Source organism: Abrus precatorius, unplaced genomic scaffold (assembly GCF_003935025.1).
Source record: "Abrus precatorius isolate BTA unplaced genomic scaffold, Abrus_2018 Scaffold3, whole genome shotgun sequence".
NCBI lineage: Eukaryota > Viridiplantae > Streptophyta > Magnoliopsida > Fabales > Fabaceae > Abrus > Abrus precatorius.
This window is the reverse complement of record NW_020874373.1, coordinates 33,313,844-33,333,416: the sequence shown is the minus strand read 5'-3', so window position 1 is coordinate 33,333,416 and position 19,573 is coordinate 33,313,844. Positions and strand designations below refer to the sequence as shown.

At 31.5% G+C, this 19,573-nt stretch overlaps 2 protein-coding genes across 5 annotated transcripts; one reads left to right on the top strand and one right to left on the bottom strand.

Annotated features, from left to right (window-relative positions):
* The first annotated feature begins 6,710 nt into the window (after window positions 1-6,710).
* LOC113863070 (binding partner of ACD11 1) lies at window positions 6,711-12,804 on the top strand. Of its 3 annotated transcripts, none has more exons than XM_027496473.1 (5): window positions 6,711-6,838; window positions 7,588-7,722; window positions 9,415-9,490; window positions 11,093-11,209; window positions 12,092-12,804. In XM_027496473.1, exons 2-5 carry the CDS (start codon window positions 7,607-7,609, stop codon window positions 12,548-12,550), a joined length of 768 nt encoding a protein of 255 aa, XP_027352274.1. In that variant the 5' UTR covers window positions 6,711-6,838; window positions 7,588-7,606; the 3' UTR covers window positions 12,551-12,804. The 3 variants fall into 3 exon arrangements, with proteins under 3 accessions (XP_027352274.1, XP_027352273.1, XP_027352272.1); XM_027496472.1 differs by having other exon boundaries at window positions 6,714-6,838; window positions 7,185-7,722; XM_027496471.1 differs by having other exon boundaries at window positions 6,721-6,838; window positions 7,555-7,722; window positions 12,092-12,722.
* Window positions 12,805-16,294: 3,490 nt separating this feature from the next.
* Window positions 16,295-17,777, bottom strand: LOC113863363 (uncharacterized protein At5g39865-like). 2 transcript variants are annotated; one of them, XM_027496919.1, is made up of 3 exons: window positions 17,410-17,772; window positions 17,071-17,331; window positions 16,295-16,878 (listed from the first exon to the last, which is right to left on the bottom strand). In XM_027496919.1, the coding sequence occupies exons 1-3, from the start codon at window positions 17,669-17,671 to the stop codon at window positions 16,307-16,309; spliced, it is 1,095 nt and encodes a 364-aa protein (XP_027352720.1). In that variant the 5' UTR covers window positions 17,672-17,772; the 3' UTR covers window positions 16,295-16,306. The 2 variants fall into 2 exon arrangements, with proteins under 2 accessions (XP_027352720.1, XP_027352719.1); XM_027496918.1 differs by having other exon boundaries at window positions 16,295-17,676; window positions 17,764-17,777.
* Between the last annotated feature and the right edge of the window lie 1,796 nt (window positions 17,778-19,573).

The following is a 19,573-nucleotide window of genomic DNA, read 5'->3' as shown; positions in this document are numbered from 1 at the left end:
AGTGTGAAGCTAAATGAAGGGGCCGTGCAAAGATGCAAGTGTATATGAGAGTGTCAGGGAAATTTAAGAAGTCGTACAAACATTCAAAGGATAACCCAAATCCATAGGGAAAATCATTGGACCAACTCAATAACATCACCTCAGCTTCAGGGCTCGCTCTTCGATGTGGTCCAATCATATTATGTACCCAAATCGGCAACGCCAAATCAAACCAACAGGGTTACGGGCTCCACTTTCTAAATTGCAACTCATAAATTCGGGTACATATTCAACGTCGGGGTAAAAAAACTTTGGAATCTAAAAGAATTAGAATTGAAATTCAAGAAAAATGAGTTTTTCCTTTAGAGGACAGCTTTTATTTTTATTATTCAAAAGTCCTTAGAACTTTCTTTTGTTTACATAGTTAAATGTTTTTGTATCAGTTATAATATAAAAAAAAATACAATTGAAATTAAAGATAATACGCCCAGTTATCATATTTGAATAGTATATATCTATTTAATGGCATAAAGTACGATTTTTTATTTTATTTCAATAGCGTTTAGTATTTTTTTTCGTATAATGGAATCATAGCTAAGACACGATGGTGATGTTACCTTCATTCACCTATCTCAGCTTTAAAGTTGGTATTGGTCTTTAAAGTTGAGAAAGGTGTTTTACCAGTGGGTATCTAACTTGGTCGATCGCTTTCAAGAGCAGTTGAATTTAGTGACGTTGTAAGACCAGTGTTTGGATAAATGGTCATGGAAATTGATAATTTGGATGCATATATATATATATACACACAAACACACTATCAAGTCAACATACAAAAGGATTATGCATTTGCAAAATGACCCAAATAGGAGTCTCTTTAAGAACTAATGGAACAAGTGCATGCCTTTGAAGGTAGTTGCATTGTCATGGAAGGTTGGTGTTTTAAGTAGGATACCATCAAAAGCTAATTTAGTACACAATTCATTCATAAACACAGATTAATTAAGTGCTCAATAAAAACACATTTGTAGACAAATGGTGGTTGCTGGAGTTGTCAAGCGGAGTGGAAAGTCACATCTTCTATGAATGGTATATATAGTAAGCTGCTTCAACTGAGTGGGATTAATCTCAGTAAAGCAAAATGACAAGGTACATTTTAAGCAATGTTTGGACTTACCTTATTGTGAGGTAAAGAGAAGGCTTTGATATAGTAGATTATTTGGTTTGCTCAATATTTGGATGGCTTGGCAGGTGGTTTATAAGGGTATCAATATGACTGCTGAGGAAAGTCTGGGAATGATTAAAGTAAGTCTAGGCTATGGTAACATTAAAAAGCTAGGGGATTTTCATTTTTCATACTTTTATGCAAAGTGTGTTTGCAATTCTTTGGCATGCTATGACTCCGTGTTTGATGGAAGACCAACGGAGATAGAAATGAGTTGTAATTCATAACGATGTGTCACAAAATTGCTGGTTAAAAATTATTGAGGGGTTCAAGCAGAACAATCCATCATTATTAACAAAGTGCTGCTAGTTGCAAATCTTATCAATGTCCTGGTTTATCTACAAGTGTTCCTTTTTTTAATTTTTATTTTTCTGGCTCCAAATCTTATATAAATTTCAATCGTAATTATCATATCATGTCAAGGGTAAGGGTCTTTCAGAAGGCTTTGTAATATGGTTTTGTTGGACCTATTGTTTTGTATCTGCTCATGTTTCGTTGCTCTAATTAAGCACCTCTTATACTCTTAACCTTATTTTGTTCATAAAAGAAATACTCATTCTCAATTTTATTTTCCTAACCCTTTGTGAATTAAACTCATTAAACCATATTAAACCCTCTTTTAGTTGAAACCACCATTTTAAACATTACATTTCACTCATTTTAAAACTTTTCTGCTCTTTGAAATATTAACATCACACCCTATATATACTAAACGACGATTTCCCAAAATCCTTTCCTTTTCTTTTTTCAAAGATGGCTTTTGGTGCATGTAAATCAAAAGGGCCTAATATTAAATGGGTAATTCAATCTGTTTAAAATGGCTACAATTGTTTTTTGTACTTGGACCCCCCAAAAAAACAAAAAGAACAGGTTTTGGGTACTAGCGATAAAATGGAAACACTTACCAATTAAATACCAAGTTAGTTTCTCTTTCAACCCCATTTTCCTTAAAATGGCTAGTCCCTCTTCTCGTAGGATATGTAATATAATACGAAATGATTGCTACGATACTCTTAAATTTGAGAGTGTATTAAACATTTTTTTTAGATTATACTAGATATTAAATAATATTTATATATTTTTTAAATACATCACTAACTTTATCACTATAATTAACGGTTATAATTGTTCTACTATACAAAAGTATAAAATACTTTCTATTTTTCAAAACATCTTATAATTTACCATATTAACAAGTCATGTATAAATAGTCTTACAATAGATGGGATGACGTTTATTTAGAATAATCATGCATTCAAAATTAATTTAAATATGTATGTTATGCATGAAATCATAATTATATTACAACTACATCAAATAATTTATATAAAACAAAAAAAAATATAACATATATGACATTCAAAAAGAGTGAATAGAATAAAAATGTCATAAATATCAAATACTAGTATAATCATGTATATAAAAAAAAATTTGGATCATATTCCATCAATACAATAATTATTTAATTAATTTAGGCACAGGTTAATTAATTAAAAAAATTTAAAGTGCCCAAAAAAATTATGAAAATTGTCTAAAATATCAAAAATTTAATTTCAAAAAGATTAAAAAAATATTTGGGCCCAAACGGACCCCTAGGACATCCTCCATGCGACACACTCTCCCAGCCCTGTGAGTGGGCTTTGTACACATAAAAAAAACCTATCAGCTGCAAAACGGGTCCAACAAATTTAGAAACCCGACCTAGTTCAATCTTACGTTCTAAAGCACCAATTCATATCGTTTTAAAGGGTGTATTTTGTACAACAAAAGAGAGTTTCAAAGGATAAAACTCGTGCAGCCATGGATGGTTCAAATTGAGAATTCAAGTAACTTAGATAGTTTCATTCAACGAGTAGGGTCCACTACGTTATTTATGATGTGTACAACAAAAACTCTATGGCTACTTATTGAAAAAGGTTTTTGTTTGAGGGAATTGAATCAAAACAAAAATAGGGCAATGACGAACGCAAAACGAAAGAAAGAATAAATTCTCAATCTAAATTAAATAAAATAATGAATTAATTATTAAATTATGTTTGTGCTTAATTTATTAACAAAAACCCTTAATCAATTTTCAAATAAACCTTTGCCTTTTTGAGAGAACCTTAAATAGTTATTATTATATAAACCTAATCAAATCCATACATAAAGTTATAGCATTTTGATTACTCAAAGTTAAAAAATTACCATGTGTATTAAGTTGGCTCTGAAATCTTATATATAAAATTAAAGTTTTGCAAAATTTTATATATAAAATTAAAGATTCTAGATTGTATACAATACACATCATAACATCTCAATATAATTCTAACTATATGTAATTAAATAATTGCATTAAATACGTACTTGATGAAAACCTGCGAGTGGTAAGCAATCCTTATGAGAACCTGCGAGTCATAAGTATTTTTAAGTCAGCGTGTACTACTCTCTTTTCTCTGATTGCTATTATCCCATAATAATAACTATTTAAGGTTCTCTTATTATTCTAGACAACATGATTAAACAACATGGTTTAATATTTTGACATCTAATTAATTTAGAATTAAATTCAAGTTATAACAAAAATTTATTTATATTAGTCCACACAAAATATTCAACAATTTATCTCCCACTTAGACAACATAGATCAAAACATCTTATTATTCTAGATTAATCAACAATATGTAGTCATAACAAGATGCCAAAATAAAATAACACGAACAATAAACATCTTAACAATGTAAAAAATCATATTCGAAGGAGTAGTAATATCATAAATTATAAAATACCTATATCATGTGACTCAACAACTCTAGTGGTATAAGTAGGACAATAAAATCTAGAACCTCTGTAGTCTACACAATATCCTACAAAGAAACTGCTAATTGGTTTCTATGAACAATGAAAGATAGTAAACTATGAAATTCTCTTAACATATCCAATGAAAATCAAAGTTTTGTAGAATTTTATATATAAAATTAAAAGTTCTAGATTGTATATAATACACATCATAACATCTCAATATAATTTCAACTATATGTAATTGAATAATTGCATTAAATGCGTACCTAATGAAAATCTGCGAGTAGTAAGCAATTCTTATTTTTAAGTGAGCGTGTATTACTCTCTTTTCTGATTGCTATTATCTCATACTAGTAACTGTCTAATGAAAAAACAATTATATAAGTTTAATCAGATGAGAGCAAGAACCTCTCACTGAGCACATAAAATGGTTCAACCCATCACGAACTATTCACATTAAGAGCCCAATTACGAAATTTATATAATAATAATATTATACACATTTATTTTACGGTATAATTAATAACAATATAATTATAATAATTTAATAATATTAATGTTAAAAAATCTATTAGATATCCTATTCTCCCAGTCCTAATGAAACTTCGATATTAACTTTCTAAAATCAGCTTACATAGTGATGAGCAAAAATGTATTACGTACCACTTGAGATATGTTAAAATATATTAAGCAAATTTACTTTTGTAAGGTATAATTTTAGAAGTTTTCATTGTTTTTTTCTAAAACATTTTATAATTTTTATTTATCTTTAACAAATAGAGTTGATGAAAATTTAAATTAAAACTAAAAAAATAAAAATTGATAAAGTTAAATTTAATATTATTAAATGGAGTAAAATTGTTATGCTAAATTTTTTTTAAAAAATTAATAAACTTAACTAATTTTAACTACTTTTATTGGTGTCTATGTAGTTTTGATAAATGTATATTAAAAGAAAGAAAGAAACTATTATTTTTGAGACACATCAAAAACTAAAATAATTAGAAAATAAAAATAATTATACATGATATCAATTGTTAGTTGTTTAAACAAATTACAGGAAAATGATAACATTAGGCTTTAGATCTAAATTTATTTTAAAAAATATTTATTATACTTAAAATATTAAAATGTAGTTAAAATTTTATTTTTAATAAAAATTTATTACTTTTAGCTTATCTATTAAATTGTATGATTTTATTATGTATTTTTTAGGTACACATTTCAAAAAATCAATTATATTGTTAGGACCAATGTTAAGATAATTGTCAATTTCCTTTTACAAGCTCTATAAAAAATCACATACTTCACTAGAAGGAAAAACAAAAGTCCATCTATGTTAAAAATGGTGCACCAAAATAACCAACTCAGCTAAAGAATTTAATTAGAAAATTGATTTAAATAAAGGCTGATACTACAAGTATATATCCTCAAGTATATTAAAAAGTGAAAATATTTTATAAAATAATGCTATTAATATATATTTTTTGTCTTAATTTTCAATGTTTCTTAAATTAATTTTAATAAAAAATTAATTTATTGACTCGTTAACTTTTTATTATTTATTCCTAATAAGTATTCTAAGAATATTAATTAATAAGATTCATACACAAATAATATAATTGACAGCCGATGACAGTATTGGCTAAGTCTGGCTAAATGAAAATTGAATAGCTTTGAATTGATCACCATCTTTCCTTTCCAAAACCGTTAGGGAAGTCTTAACATTTTTTAAATAAATTTGTCAAAAAGGTAAGGTACGTGCACTTAGTGAGAGTAATTAAAATTTAATTTTGATATAGCTACTTATAAATGAGAGTAGTAAAAAAGTCTAATAAATAATATTATCATAATAAAATTTTATCATCATTTTTTATAATTATATAATGAAAATAATTAATTAATACTTGTCACAAAAATAGAAATCTAACACAGTATTGCTAATATTATGCTTAGCAATAATCGTATTGAGGGAAAGTATGTGGTTGCCATAGTATACTCTAGATGAAGCTTGGAGGTGGGTGGTGATGGGTAGGTTATTTGTTCTAAAAATGAGACAAAAAGAAGAGAGAATAAAAATAACATAAAAGACAAAGAACTAAATTTTTAAAAAAAGGTGCAAATGCCAATAAAAGCAAATAAAATATTAGACTTTATTAAATGTTTAGTTTATATATATATATATACTGCCAAAGTGAAACGCATGATAAGGGCACCGTTTTACTACAAACTTTATTTGGACGATAATCTTTGGCACCAACCAGATTCCCCACCAATCGAATTTGACAAAAACAAATCCACAGAGAATCAACGACCTAATCCATTCATTCGTTGCTCTTTGGACACCAAAACTATATCACGCGCCACAGGGATTATTCATCATCAATTCACCAAAGAAAAATATTAATAACACATCTATAATTAAATTTAAATTGATTAACGATTGTTAAATTTAACATTTAAACTAATCTTAATTGTCTAATCTAAATTTGAATTGGTTAATTTGATAACATTAAACACAGACTTATTGATAGTTATCAAAATCTAGAATCAAATTGATGGAATGGAGTAGATGTATGTACTTGCTTTTTACCGTAATGGTTTAACGATAGTGTGTACACACCAACCAGAATGTGCGACAAGACAAAAGGCAAGCGCGTGGGATTCCAGAATTATTAACTTTTTCCATTGCTCTAATCACTAAACCGAACAATTCTAGTTTGGATTCATTAGGCGCTGTTTGGTGACACACACGCGCTCTGTCTCTCTCTAGACACTGTGAGGTTCCTCTGCTTCAGTTCACAAACAAGAACTGCCACGCATAGAACTTCAATTTTGATCTTGCAACACTCTCTGGTACTCTCTTTTCTCTAACCCCTTATGTTTTCCCACATTGATCTTGTCATTTTTTTACTTGTGTTGTTTGATTTTCTTCTTCTGACTTTCACTTGTAAATCAAACCAAACATTTTATTAAAAAAAATGATTTTTATTGATTCTATCAATTATGCTTTTTTTTTTTTTTAGGGGGGGGGGGGTGTTAATTTTTCTTATTCAAACCCAGTTTGAGATTTTAGAATTTGATTGACTTGAATTTGTTTCCATTGGTTGTTGGAGTGTGAACAATATCCTTGTGAACATTCATGATTCATGAGCACTCTTCATTCTCATTTGTGATAAAATACTGTTTCTTTGCATGTCAGGCCTGCTATGTGTGCTCAAATAATAGATTATACAATTGAAATGATATAGTCATGTGATCTGTGACGTTGTTCTGTGTGCTGAAATTGAGGCCGATATGTGTTTGGGACCACTAGACATTTTGGAATTTGGCATATGTAGCTGATGAAGTGAAAGCTTCTGAACGATAGATAATGTTCTCTATCCTTCGCTATACTGCTGCTTATATTCATTGTTTGTTCTAACAATGCATGGTCTTATTAGAGGAGAAATCAAAGGGAAAAGCCTATGCCCACTATCAATTTTTTTATTTTAAATAAATAATCCTTATGGGGATCACTCTCTTTTCCTCTAATAAATTGTCAAAATTTTGACTTCCTTTGCTTTCTGCTGGTCTATTGAACCTTCTACTTTTTCTGATTTGAGATTGAGTCACTTGACAAATATGTACACCGGTGGTTACACTGCTGAAGTTACAAACTTATCCCCAAGAGCAACAGAGAATGATGTGCACAATTTTTTTGCATACTGTGGGATAATTGAGCATGTAGAAATATTAAGGTAACGTTACTTAACCTTACTGGTAAAATTTCTGTATATCAAAATTGATACTTGATAGGATTTACTAACTAAACTGTGAGTAGAATTGAGCTTATTGTCCATGGTACCGTTAATAAGTTAAAAAATTACAACTAATTTGCATCTGTTCTTGATTTATGGTTACAATTCATTGTGTGTGTATAGGAGCCTATTTAGTGTGATTAGTTCCAATCATACTACATATATGTATGACTATTAATCAACCTTATTTAGTAAAAGACCATTACTACTATTTGTTATTAGCTATTGAGCACCTCACTATTAACATGGTGGACTGCAACCATAATGATATGGCAAAAGAATCAAAATCTTCATTTTCCATTTGGTGATTGTGCTTCACCAATACTGCTATCATATCCTGCTACAATGTGAAAGATAGTCAAGGAATTGGATATCTTAGAGATGTCTGAATCAATATTGGTAGATTATTATTCTTACATTGTCTCTGACTCTATAAAATTAGGTAATTGAAAGAAATTCAAACTGTTGTTGGGAGTGTTTATTCTGTGTCCATAACTTCATATTTGTTAGATTCCAGTTTATTTCAACTTCCTTTTGTATAATGTCTTCTAGTTAGATGGTTCTGTTGTTTATCTGGAAATAAATTAGATCAAACGTTTTACAATTTTTTTTTTCTGTTATTCAAATAAAGCTTTTTTGTTGTAAGTCAACTATGAATTGGATAAATTTGTCAATAGCTTTCACATTACTGATGGTTGCTGTAAATTTCCCTTTAATTTTGCAATTGTATATTATTCTTAATCAACCAACAACAGTTAACATGCTTATACAGAAGGTTGTCAAACTCTTCAACTCTTACAAGTTTACCCCGCTAGGTAGAGGAATCAAGTTAACTTGCTATCGAACTCTATTTTGGATAAACTTGAGTAGACTTGGTAAACTCATGCAAACTCGCATAAACTCTCAAGTTAATTAGTTTGAGATCAAATATTATTTTTTCCCTCGATTGACTCACAGCAATATTGTTTTATGCTGTCCAGGCACCTAAATGCAACATTTTCCTAGGGCTTAAATCAAATTACCCAAATCGATCAAGCCCTCATATTGTCGAGCCAACATTAAGGGCCCGAATATGTGTAAAATAGAGGGAACACTTTTGTTGACCCTCATTGGAAGATCAAACCCTCACCATTGTTGTCGACCAAACATATTCCTTATTGTTATTTGATATGGAATACTTTCTTGCCAAACATCATTACATCCCTCTAACATACCATGTTGCAAATCTAATATAGCAATTAGTTCGTGACATTTTTAGTAACACTAACTGGACCTTAGTTTGGAGCCAAATTATATGATAACCTATCTTATGTACACCTATGTAGATCTATGTATGTGTTCCTATTATAAATTTTTAAAATATCTTTATTTTTATAAGTTTACAAGTCAAGTTTATGAAAGCTTCATGAGATTACTTAAATTCTTGACGTTGACAACTTTGCTTATGTAGAATATTTTTAAGATGTTAATGATGGATCGCTTTATTTTGCAATGCTATAATTAAGAAAGATTGTATATTTTCAAGTTGCAAGGCCTAAATGACAGATATGTTAGTCAACTTGTAGTTATAATTTATAAACTATTAAGATTTCTTGAAAGAATTTGAAGAAAAGCCCTTTTCTCATGACACAGATCTGGTGACAATGCTTCTACTGCATATGTGACTTATCGGGATGGTTATGCTCTGGAAACTGCATTATTGCTGAATGTAAGTTTCTTATTCTCTTACTTCCACTCTCTTGTTGTAGGTTATCATGGATTGACATAATGTATGATAAATTTCCTCATTCATTTCACATAATTATGCACTACATATATAAAGCATGGACACACCATTTTGGTGCCACAAATGTTGGACATGTCTGAGTCTGAAAAGGCTCTTGTATTACACATTGACAACACATGTTCAATGTGCATCCATATGTGCCCAATTATTTCTGATGTTGTTGTTATTGTTATTATTATTATTATTATGGTCCTCACAGGGTGAGTCACAGTGTAGACATTGCCTTTCCAAATTAAATGACAAAGAGGTTGAGTTTGTTTTAACCTTTAAGAAATTGTTAATAATAATTAAAAAAAGAAAATAAGGCATGAGAGTTTTTATCACATGCTAGTTTCTTTTCCCCTAACTATTTCATTTCCCCCACTTGAAACAGAGTTGAAGGGTGGATAATAAATGAAATTACACTTTAGATACTAGCTCAGCTTAATATTTATTTATTTATTTTTTATGGTGTGTACTTGAACATGTGCTGCAATGCAGCCAATGCTAGTTCTATTCAAACAAGTTCATTTAGAAAAGTGTTTGAAAAATGTAAATAGATTTTCTTGAATTTGGGTTCGACTTTATCTAACTTCTAAAGTTAGCTCATGAAATAAGCATTGTCCAAGTATTTATAAGTTCTACTTTGACCATAGCCGTAGTTGATATGAGATTTAACAACTTTTCTCATGCCTGAGACTAGAAATTTGGAGTGTGAAAACTCTAGGGCTAGTTTTTTATATTGCATTGGAAAAGTTGCAAAATCAGGTAAATTATACTGAAAAATTCCACAAAACTAGGTTCATTTTTGTATTGTTGCAATGACCTAGTATCAAATCTAATATAGACTTTGATACCATGTTAAATTTGAGTTATGACTAACTTAACTTTAAAAGTTAACTCATAAGATAAGAATTGCCCAAGCCATTATGAGTTCTACTCTGACTATATCTGTGATCAATGTAGGGTTTAAACAAATTTGACGCTTCATGTTTCCTAGGAGGGGCTTACAAAGTAGCAAGTATTGCCACATATGAATCGTTTTTCCTCAAATTTTCAATAAATAATACACACGCCCATATACACCATGTCCATGACATGCAACTTTTAGGATTTGTGTGTTCCCATGCCCCCTGTCCTCAATGTGAGTGCTTCATAGTGTCTAATAGATGATCTTGCTTTTGCTTTCCTAGTGAAGTGCAAGATGGATCTGTAATCTCTTTGAATGACTTTTATTGTTACCTTCTAAAAGGGTAAATGGATGTATTTTGTTTCTAGCTGTGTTCGAGTTCAGCATCTAAATAATGTTAGACACCCTTATTGGATCCTGTCCTTTCTAAACAGTTCTAGAAAGGAAGATAAATAATAATTTTACATGAAATTTCAATTCCGTTGCGTTAGAGAAAGTGGGTTATATGTTGTTGTTATATTTGTACCTCTTACAATCAAATTCATCTTGTGTCGTTGCAGAAAATTAGCATTTCAGTGATGTGGCTTCTTCATAGTTGAATATTGTTTATATATTTTGGTCTAATGTTCTTACAGGGATCCATGATTTTGGACCAATGCATATTCATTTCACGCTGTGACGCTTATGTAGATGACAGTGATACTTGGGGCAGTCATGCATCAAAGCCTGAATACAGTATTACAACCTCACAAGTATGCCTAAAATCCTTCCTTCTTAGAATGCTTTATTGCTTTTAGAAACCGAAGTGATAAAAGAAGTTTCTTAATACATATGAAAAACTATTCATAAAGCCTGCTATAATTTTTAGGTTATACTTATTCCTTTTGATTCTTTAGCCGCATATGAGAAGCTATTTATATGAAAAATATTAGAAGTTATTCTTTGGTTTTTCTGCAGTACGGTTCCATTTTCAATTGTGGGGAATTTAGTGTCAGTTTGGTTGAAGGAAATATTCTGTTTTGATTTTATGTTTTCACTAATAATTACAAAATTGATACCAAGGTGACATTTTGGTCACTATTGGAGATTATAGAAAACATTTCCGTAAGGCAAAAAGAAAATTATCAGTATTTCTTGTCTCCTTGAGGCTTTTCATGCCTGTGGTTCTCTCCATTGAAAATAAAGAGCAACAAAAAAGCAGAAAGATATAAATGCAACTCAAATCCATGAGAATGTCCCAGCACTACTCAACCTTGAAATTGCTGGCATGTCTTTCATGGACTGAACAATATGGTGATTCTAACATAATTGACTAAGATATATTATTTTCTTCTCGTTCCCAAGTAACTTAGTTCATAGACTATGGAATATAGTGACATTATCAGTTTAGTGATGCAAGTTCAATGCAATTGGTAGTTGGCTATTAGATTTGTAGCTTAACTTTTCACTTCTTGCTGTTAGCAATTTTATCTATTACCTTATTCTAAAATGAAAAAAACAGTAATAAATTAATGCTTGATCCCACCTTGTCGTGAATCATGCACAATAATGCTCCAGTATAGAATATAACAAGTAGCTTGCTGAGTTACTTTGGAGTCAATCATTGATTAAGCTAACGTGGTTTTCTTTGACAGGATGTTCACATGGATAAGTTTGTTTCTTCCCCAGGAGAAGCACTAACTATGGCTCAGGAGGTAGTCAAAACAATGGTGGCTAAGGGATATGTGCTGGGAAAAGATGCATTTGTGATGGCAAAAGCCTTTGATGAATCTCATAACGTATCATCTACAGCAGCATCCAAGGTTGCTGAACTAAGTAATAAAATTGGTTTAACTGATACCATTAATTCAGGCATTGAAACTTTTAAATCTGTGGACGAGAAGTATCATGTTACAGACTTCACCAAATCAGCTGCAGAAGTGACAGGAACAACAGCTATAGTTGTGGCCACAGTTACTGGTAAAGCAGCTGTGGCTGCTGGAAATGCTATAGTCAACAGTAGCTACTTTGCCAAAGGAGCTCTTTGGGTTTCAGATATGTTGACACGTGCAGCGAAAGCAACCGCTGATTTGGGTCAGAATGAAAAGAAATGAAACCCCAAACATAAACTGCTCTTTAATGTATTTGATTGTTGCAAACAAACAAATAAAAGCATTTGTTTGTTGGTACTTTATCAGAGTATGGGGCATGAACTTGCTCTACATGTGTGGTGGCTACTCATCTGGTGCAATTGTTCATATCAGTAGTTTTGGAGGATCCATGATAAGCAGCCACTTATTTGTTTATCCTTTTCGAAAATAGAACACACGGAACATTTTCTAGTTGTATGTACTATTGTTTCTTGTCTTCCCTTTGTGTGCCTGAAAGTGTACTAAGTGCATGTTTGGAATGGATTAATGTTGGGAGAATAATATCTATTTTTCTTAAAATTCTTTTAACAGGCTTAAAACATTTGATTATTTTTTAAAAAATTTGTTAACATCAACTCTTAGGACTAAGTTTAAGTATTCAAAAATAGTAATTCTTTTAGAAAGACTACATTTGTTACATTGAAGTTATATAAGTGTGATAAACGCTTTTTTTATACGTATAAACTTGCTATTTTTGTATACTTGAGGCTAACATTTTTATCCTTTTAAAATAAGTTGAAGTAAATAATTAGATAAATAAGTTTTTCTTTTAAAAGCTCTTAATGGCTGAATTTTGGAGCATGTTAATCGATGGTATGAAAGATGGCACTTGCAACTAGATCAGTTAACTAAATGCTGTTAAAATACAGATGCAAAATAGTGAAATACACATTCCTTGGCTTGCTGCATAAAATGTAATTAATTTCAGCTGTCAGTAGATTTGTTGCATCAAGACTCTTCACGCTGCCTACCACACACGGTTGTTACTCTCAAAACATAAGCAATCAACAATTTACATAATAACACGTTAACTACTTTCTAATATTTTTATGCTGCAACTAATTCCCTGCCAACCTGCTTATTATGCTTTTATAGGCATCCCAGCCAACATATCTCATTGCAAACTATTTATCACACTCTTTACGACCCAACCACTACTTTGCCGTGGCCGACTTACTTTAGTCCAATAATAATAAGTTGCATGCATTTATCTCAATCATTTAAATGCACTTGTTTTTTTCTCATTGGCCATCATCCATGCCAATAGGATAATAAACGTATTTATGCAAGTTTTTTTTCTGTGTGACAAGTACACACTGATTCCTTGTATCCATGGGATTGGTTTTCTAGGCCTTGTTTGTTCAATGGTAGTGGGCTCCTCCTTTGTATTCCTACAACGATATGCCAGTCACAATACTTTATTTACCATCAAAGCCGGGTCGTGGTTGGTTTCTTTTTCATCCATGGACATTTCATATTGTATAGACCTTATTTCCACATACTTTTGCATGTTACTAAATAACAGTTAAAACGTGTATTCAAGGATATAACCATGAGAACATATATATATAAAACCAGTTTAGATAATTTTACAGAAAAAATATTTATAAGAGAAAAAAATTCAGTACAAAAAATAAAAGTCAGAAAAGATAGATTATTTATAACTTATAAGTTTTATTTATTTTTATACTTATGTTTTTTTTTAATTTTATAAGAACTTTTTTATAAGTTTACTCAAACTCTGTCATAATAAATTTTTATTAAAAATAATAAGATATGATTAAATTTAATAATAATAATAATAATAAATATAATTTTTAATAAAAATAATTTATTAATTTTTTAGTGTGTATCCTTGTACAATCATTAACAAAACTGTTTATATAATAATACTTTAGTTATATTATAAATTTTTACTTCTTAGTCTCGTAGGGGTAAAAGGTATGAGTAACATGCCAAAGATAGCCCAAAAATCTATTATGTTGAAAGTAAGGATTACTAAGTAATTATTTTTCAGGCAATCTAGCTCTTCACCTTTTTTAATGATGAACTAATCCCTTCTAATCAAAACTGTTTTAATCTGCCGGGGTCACTGCCAAAGGTAGGTGATTTTTAAAAAATGGAAAGAAAAATAATGTATCATTTTGTGTATTCACATCTAACACTGTCCTCCACATAAATAAGCTATTGGCACTTTCAACCATTTCAGCACTGTAATTGTCATCTACCGCTAACAACCTAAACGTATTTTGATCTTGATTGGACTGCAAGGGACATGTTGCTTATTGGTATTTTGCTTGCTTATAGCCCCATTTATTGCATGAACGTATGAAGATGATTAAAAAAGGACATAAGTAGGTAAAGAAAAAAGTTTTGCTTCTTTGGCACAAATCATTGTATCATTCAGGTGTTCCTTAGTGGTGCATTCTTTTGTAAATGGCACGACATGGATTTCTAGTCCTAAACTCCATGAATATATCAATTATTTCACATAATTGGGTGTCTCAAATGTGGCACCGCCAAGTAATGATCAACCAAGAAAAAGTCTAAAAGACCCTTTTCAATTTTCAAGTGCCCTTTTGGAAGAATGCTGTGGTGAAACCTGAAGTCAAAATTGGTGATTCTGGGTGTCTTTGAGTTTTGGACCATCTGGCCCATGAAATGTCATTTTCTTCCATAGATTATCAAAATTCAAAGCAATGGACTAAATTTCCTCTGTTTTGAAGTGATATTAAAATTTATATATACAATAAAATTAAGAGGAGTCTTTATCTATAATGTTTGATGGTACGTTGAGAGATTACTCTCTTTCCGGTAGTAAAAATCTAATTTAAATTTAAATGGTTGAGCAAATGAGAAGAAAGAAACGTAAAGCAAAAACATTAAACGAGAATAGTAAAAATCTATGCTGCTGCTTTTAAAACTTTTTTGATTTCAAAGAAACTTTATGTGCTTTGAATAGGTTTTAGAAGACATCGTCTTCTAGGTTGAAATCGTAAAAGCTCTTCTTTTTAAAATATATAGGTGCTATTATTTTAGGGAGAATAGTGGAGATACTTTCACATGTAGATTTAGTGCTTTTCCATCCAAAGAAACATGATTTGACTCAATCACAAGTTTCTCGCCGAAGTTGACCTAGGCAATGTCCACCTAATATGCTATTTATTGCCCCACATAACCTGAGTTTATGTATAACAAAGAAATTATGGAATGATGCTTTAGGAAAAGATCAGTCAAAAGAAATATAAAAACAGGCTAGTAAAGCATAATATCGATAAAATAACATAACAAACACTTTCATTTTCAAATTGCTTGAAATTTTACAAATTTGTTGAAGCCTTCACGATTCATTCTTCAATAACCAAGCAATTGTTATCCAATATAAAAAAAAATATGGGCCTAAAAAAGATTATCTTAACTCTTTAACTCTTAACTCGTGAAGTGGCATACAGTTGGTAGCATAAAGATAGACAAGCATGGTAATTGCATTGAGCTCATAAACCAAATACCCACAAGTTCATTTTTTGTAATTAGCTTAGGGCAGGTTAAACTCTAGGCCTAGAAAGCATTCAAGGCTCCCAATTTCGAACATTACATCTTTGAAATTGTAAGAAAAAGGACACACTATGAAGTGAAAGAATGCAAATGATACCACCTAACTTTGTAATTTTCTTTTGCATTTCATCTTAATTTTGCAAGAAAGGCAATCGTATACAAGCCTTCTCTCTTTACTGAAAAAGAAAAAGTATACATTATGCAGCAACTGCACTTGTTGTGCAGGGGGAGTGATTAGAACATGTTATTCACTCTTTCACTAGAATCCAGCACACCCAAAACTTCACTGTACAATAAAATCTCACAAAATACACAATGCCCTGAAGAATAAAACTCAAAATTTGGTTTTCAGTACCTCTGTTAAATGTGACCTGGAATTGGGAACTAATAGCAGCACAAAGGGCAACGAATTAGCCCATTTTCATTGCAATCAGGGCAACGCTGGAATCCACACTCCCCCACCTCAGCATCAACAAATTCTTCATCTTCATCACCATCATAATAAATTTTACAGCTTCCAGAACATGTTTCACAAGGGACAAACCTCACATCTCCACAGGCCTCACATACTCTTCCACCATCACCTCCACCACTATCCTCAATCTTCTCACAACCACCCAAAAGTTTCTCTAGTTTCCCATCCTCATGTAGCTTCTGAATTTCCTCAGCCCCCCCAATGTAATTCCTCCCAACAAACACCCTTGGCAATCCCCCCCCACCATACCCATCATCCAGTAGCTCTCTAAGTTCCTCCTTGAACCCAGAATGCATTGACACATCTCTCTCATCCACTCTCACTCCCAATCCTTTCAGAATTAGCCTCACTTGGCAACAATCCTCATAAGTCTTTCTCACCCCGCGCAAACTTGTGAAATACAACACCACCTTGTCCTTCCCACATGGATCAACCTCCACATCATCATCACCTCTTGTTTTCTCCTCCTCTGATGAGAACCCTTTTCTAGTCCCTTGTTCCTCTTCATCACTTTGTGCCGGTCGAAGGTGGAAGGGGCTATCTGGAGATAGCCGTTGCAAGGACTTTCTGAATGAGGAAATCACTTCAGGATCAAAATCTGAGATTGCAGGACTGAGTCTTGATTCTTCCTCAGTCATCAAAAGCCACATGGGTTTTGGAGAAGCAGCAACACTCAATTTGGGTGGATCAACATCAACGTCGACATCAGCATCATCACCATTGACATCAAAAGAGAAGCTCCTGAAGTGACATGGTGATCGAAAAGGGGTGATATCTTCAAGGCCTTCCATGAGTTCCCATGTGTTGATTGTCTCAGGTTCACCAGGGGGTGTTCTTGTTGGGGTCTTGGGGAAAACTTTTGGTAACTTTTGCTCAATCATGTTGGACCAAGTCTTGGCCTCAATCAACCCCATTGAAAACTCTTCCGTTTTCTCTCTATCTAATATTGCTTCACTCTTCTCCTCCTTCTCTTTGAACCTGTGCATTAAGCTGCCATTATCAAACCTGAAACTTTCCGTGTCACTGACCTTGCCATTGGAAAGCTTGAAATCTTGGCCAAAATTCCCAGCAATGTTTTGAGATAGGTGGCAATTGGAAGCAGGGGAATTGAGTTTGAGAGTGCCCAATGTTGTGGAAGTGAGTGCCACAACATGGTAGCTATCACCTTCTGTTTGAGGAGGGTGATGAACATGCATTGAGTAGCTTCTTGGAGCTGGAGAATAAGGACCATTGCAACGCCGACATCGTTTCTGCTTTGAACTGGCACAACCCATGATCACTTGAAAACAAATCTGAATTATTAAGGGAAAAAAAAAACAAACTTTTGAGAATTTCACTTGGTGGCTTTTGTGCTAAAATGGAAAACCTTAACAATAACTAGTCCATGAAATGGAATTATTTCATTGATTTTGTTGTACCCACTAAAAATGAAGCCAATTTTGGAAAAAAAAATTGTGTCACCAATCTCATGGACATAGCTCCTTACAAATCCGACTTTGTTCATGTGCATATGATGCTCATGACCATGTTTGCTGGCACAATTATGACGAAACAAAGGGCAAGAAGATTTAACTTCTAAGTTTATTTTGCTACAAATGTTCCTATGTGAACCACTTGGATGCAAACGAAAAATGAGTGTGAAATTGAGGGGACGGAGAAAAATCCCAGAAAGAGAAACCAAAGATGAAATGGGAACGTGAATTGGAAAGTCAAAAGGACCAAGCTGAGAGATCAATCATTCGTTCATTCACTTGCACCACTATGATCTTTCTCCTTTCTCTCTCAAGAATTTTAGAGAGAGATAAAGACAAAATGAGGACGAACGCGAGTTGCAAGATTTGAAGGATGCAACTTCAGTTTACATAGATTTATACGATGAAATACGGAACATTTCTTTTCTTTTTCTTATACAGAAAGAAAAATAGACAGCAAAATTGCTACAGATTTTCACTTTTTTCTTTTAGTTGCGGGGAAAGTTTTTTTTAGGACACAATCAGTAGTTTTTTGAAGATGGGTTAAGACAGAATTGTTGCAAAGATAAAATTTAAGTATAATTTGATTTCTAATTAAAAATAGAATTCTATTTTAATAAAAAAATCCTTATTTAAAATTGTGATAAATCAGCAAAGTAAAATTTTATATTTGATAAAAATAATACTAAAATATTTATAATAGTTAAACTTAAATCTAACTCACAATTTTAATAAGATTATTTATTTCAACCTAAATCTATCTGACTTTATTAATACATAATAATATATGGGATGAAATTAAGTTGACTCAATTTATAAATGTAAGATATCAATCTTAATATTATGTATAATTATATTATAAAATTAAATTATATTTTATAAAACGAATTTTAAAGGAATTTAAGACACCAAACTAAATTAAAATGACTCAGAATATAATACAAACCCATCAAAGATACATAAAATCTAATTAGATCCGTAAAAATCAACCATAAACAAAAATAATTCAGGGGACGGGTCGGGTTATAGCAGAAACGGGTGAGAGCGAGGATCATTGCTTGAATCACTCCCTTTATCTTTCCTTTTTCCAGTGTCCACAAAGCAATAATTCAAACCTCTCTTCCACGTTGTTATGTTAAGAATTTTCGTTATTGTTTTCTTAAATCAAAATGCTTTATTTATTTTGGTACAGTTACCGCGAGGTGACCTAGACCAATTTCACTGTACAGAGCGTGAGTGAAGCTCAGAGCTTTTCTTAATGGTTGCTTCGCGCGTGGTAACAAACTAAGCGTACAGGCGCGTTGAACAGATCTCTCTACCTAGTGGTATCATCTACGATTCTGAATGCTACCCTCTAACCTTCGCCTTAAACCTTAAGCATTCTTTTTGGTGATTTATTTATTTTTCGTATGAACTTTATGTATTTTGTTAATTTATTTATTAAAATAAAAATGTCAACACTAAATAATGCATGTTGAATGTACTTTAAACAGGATGATTTTAATTAAGATTATATTGTTGGGATAATTTAATTAACTAACACTTTTCAGGCAAATACTCAATTTCAGTAAACTGTTTTGGGATTTCAACTTACAATTTCCTTTTTCTGTTTTGTGATAATTTCGTATATCATTCGGATAAAAAACTATTCTTTATTATTGCTTGTCACTGCAACTAAGAATTCCATTGAGAAATAAGCAGATG

Coding starts and splice junctions, on each gene's coding strand:
- LOC113863363 (XM_027496918.1), bottom strand. CDS start 17,671: ATGGGTTGTGCCAGTTCAAAGCAGAAACGATGTCGGCGTTGCAATGGT.
- LOC113863070 (XM_027496473.1), top strand. CDS start 7,607: ATGTACACCGGTGGTTACACTGCTGAAGTTACAAACTTATCCCCAAGA. Junction 7,723..9,414: donor GAGCATGTAGAAATATTAAG/GTAACGTTACTT, acceptor CTCATGACACAG/ATCTGGTGACAATGCTTCTA. Junction 9,491..11,092: donor AAACTGCATTATTGCTGAAT/GTAAGTTTCTTA, acceptor ATGTTCTTACAG/GGATCCATGATTTTGGACCA.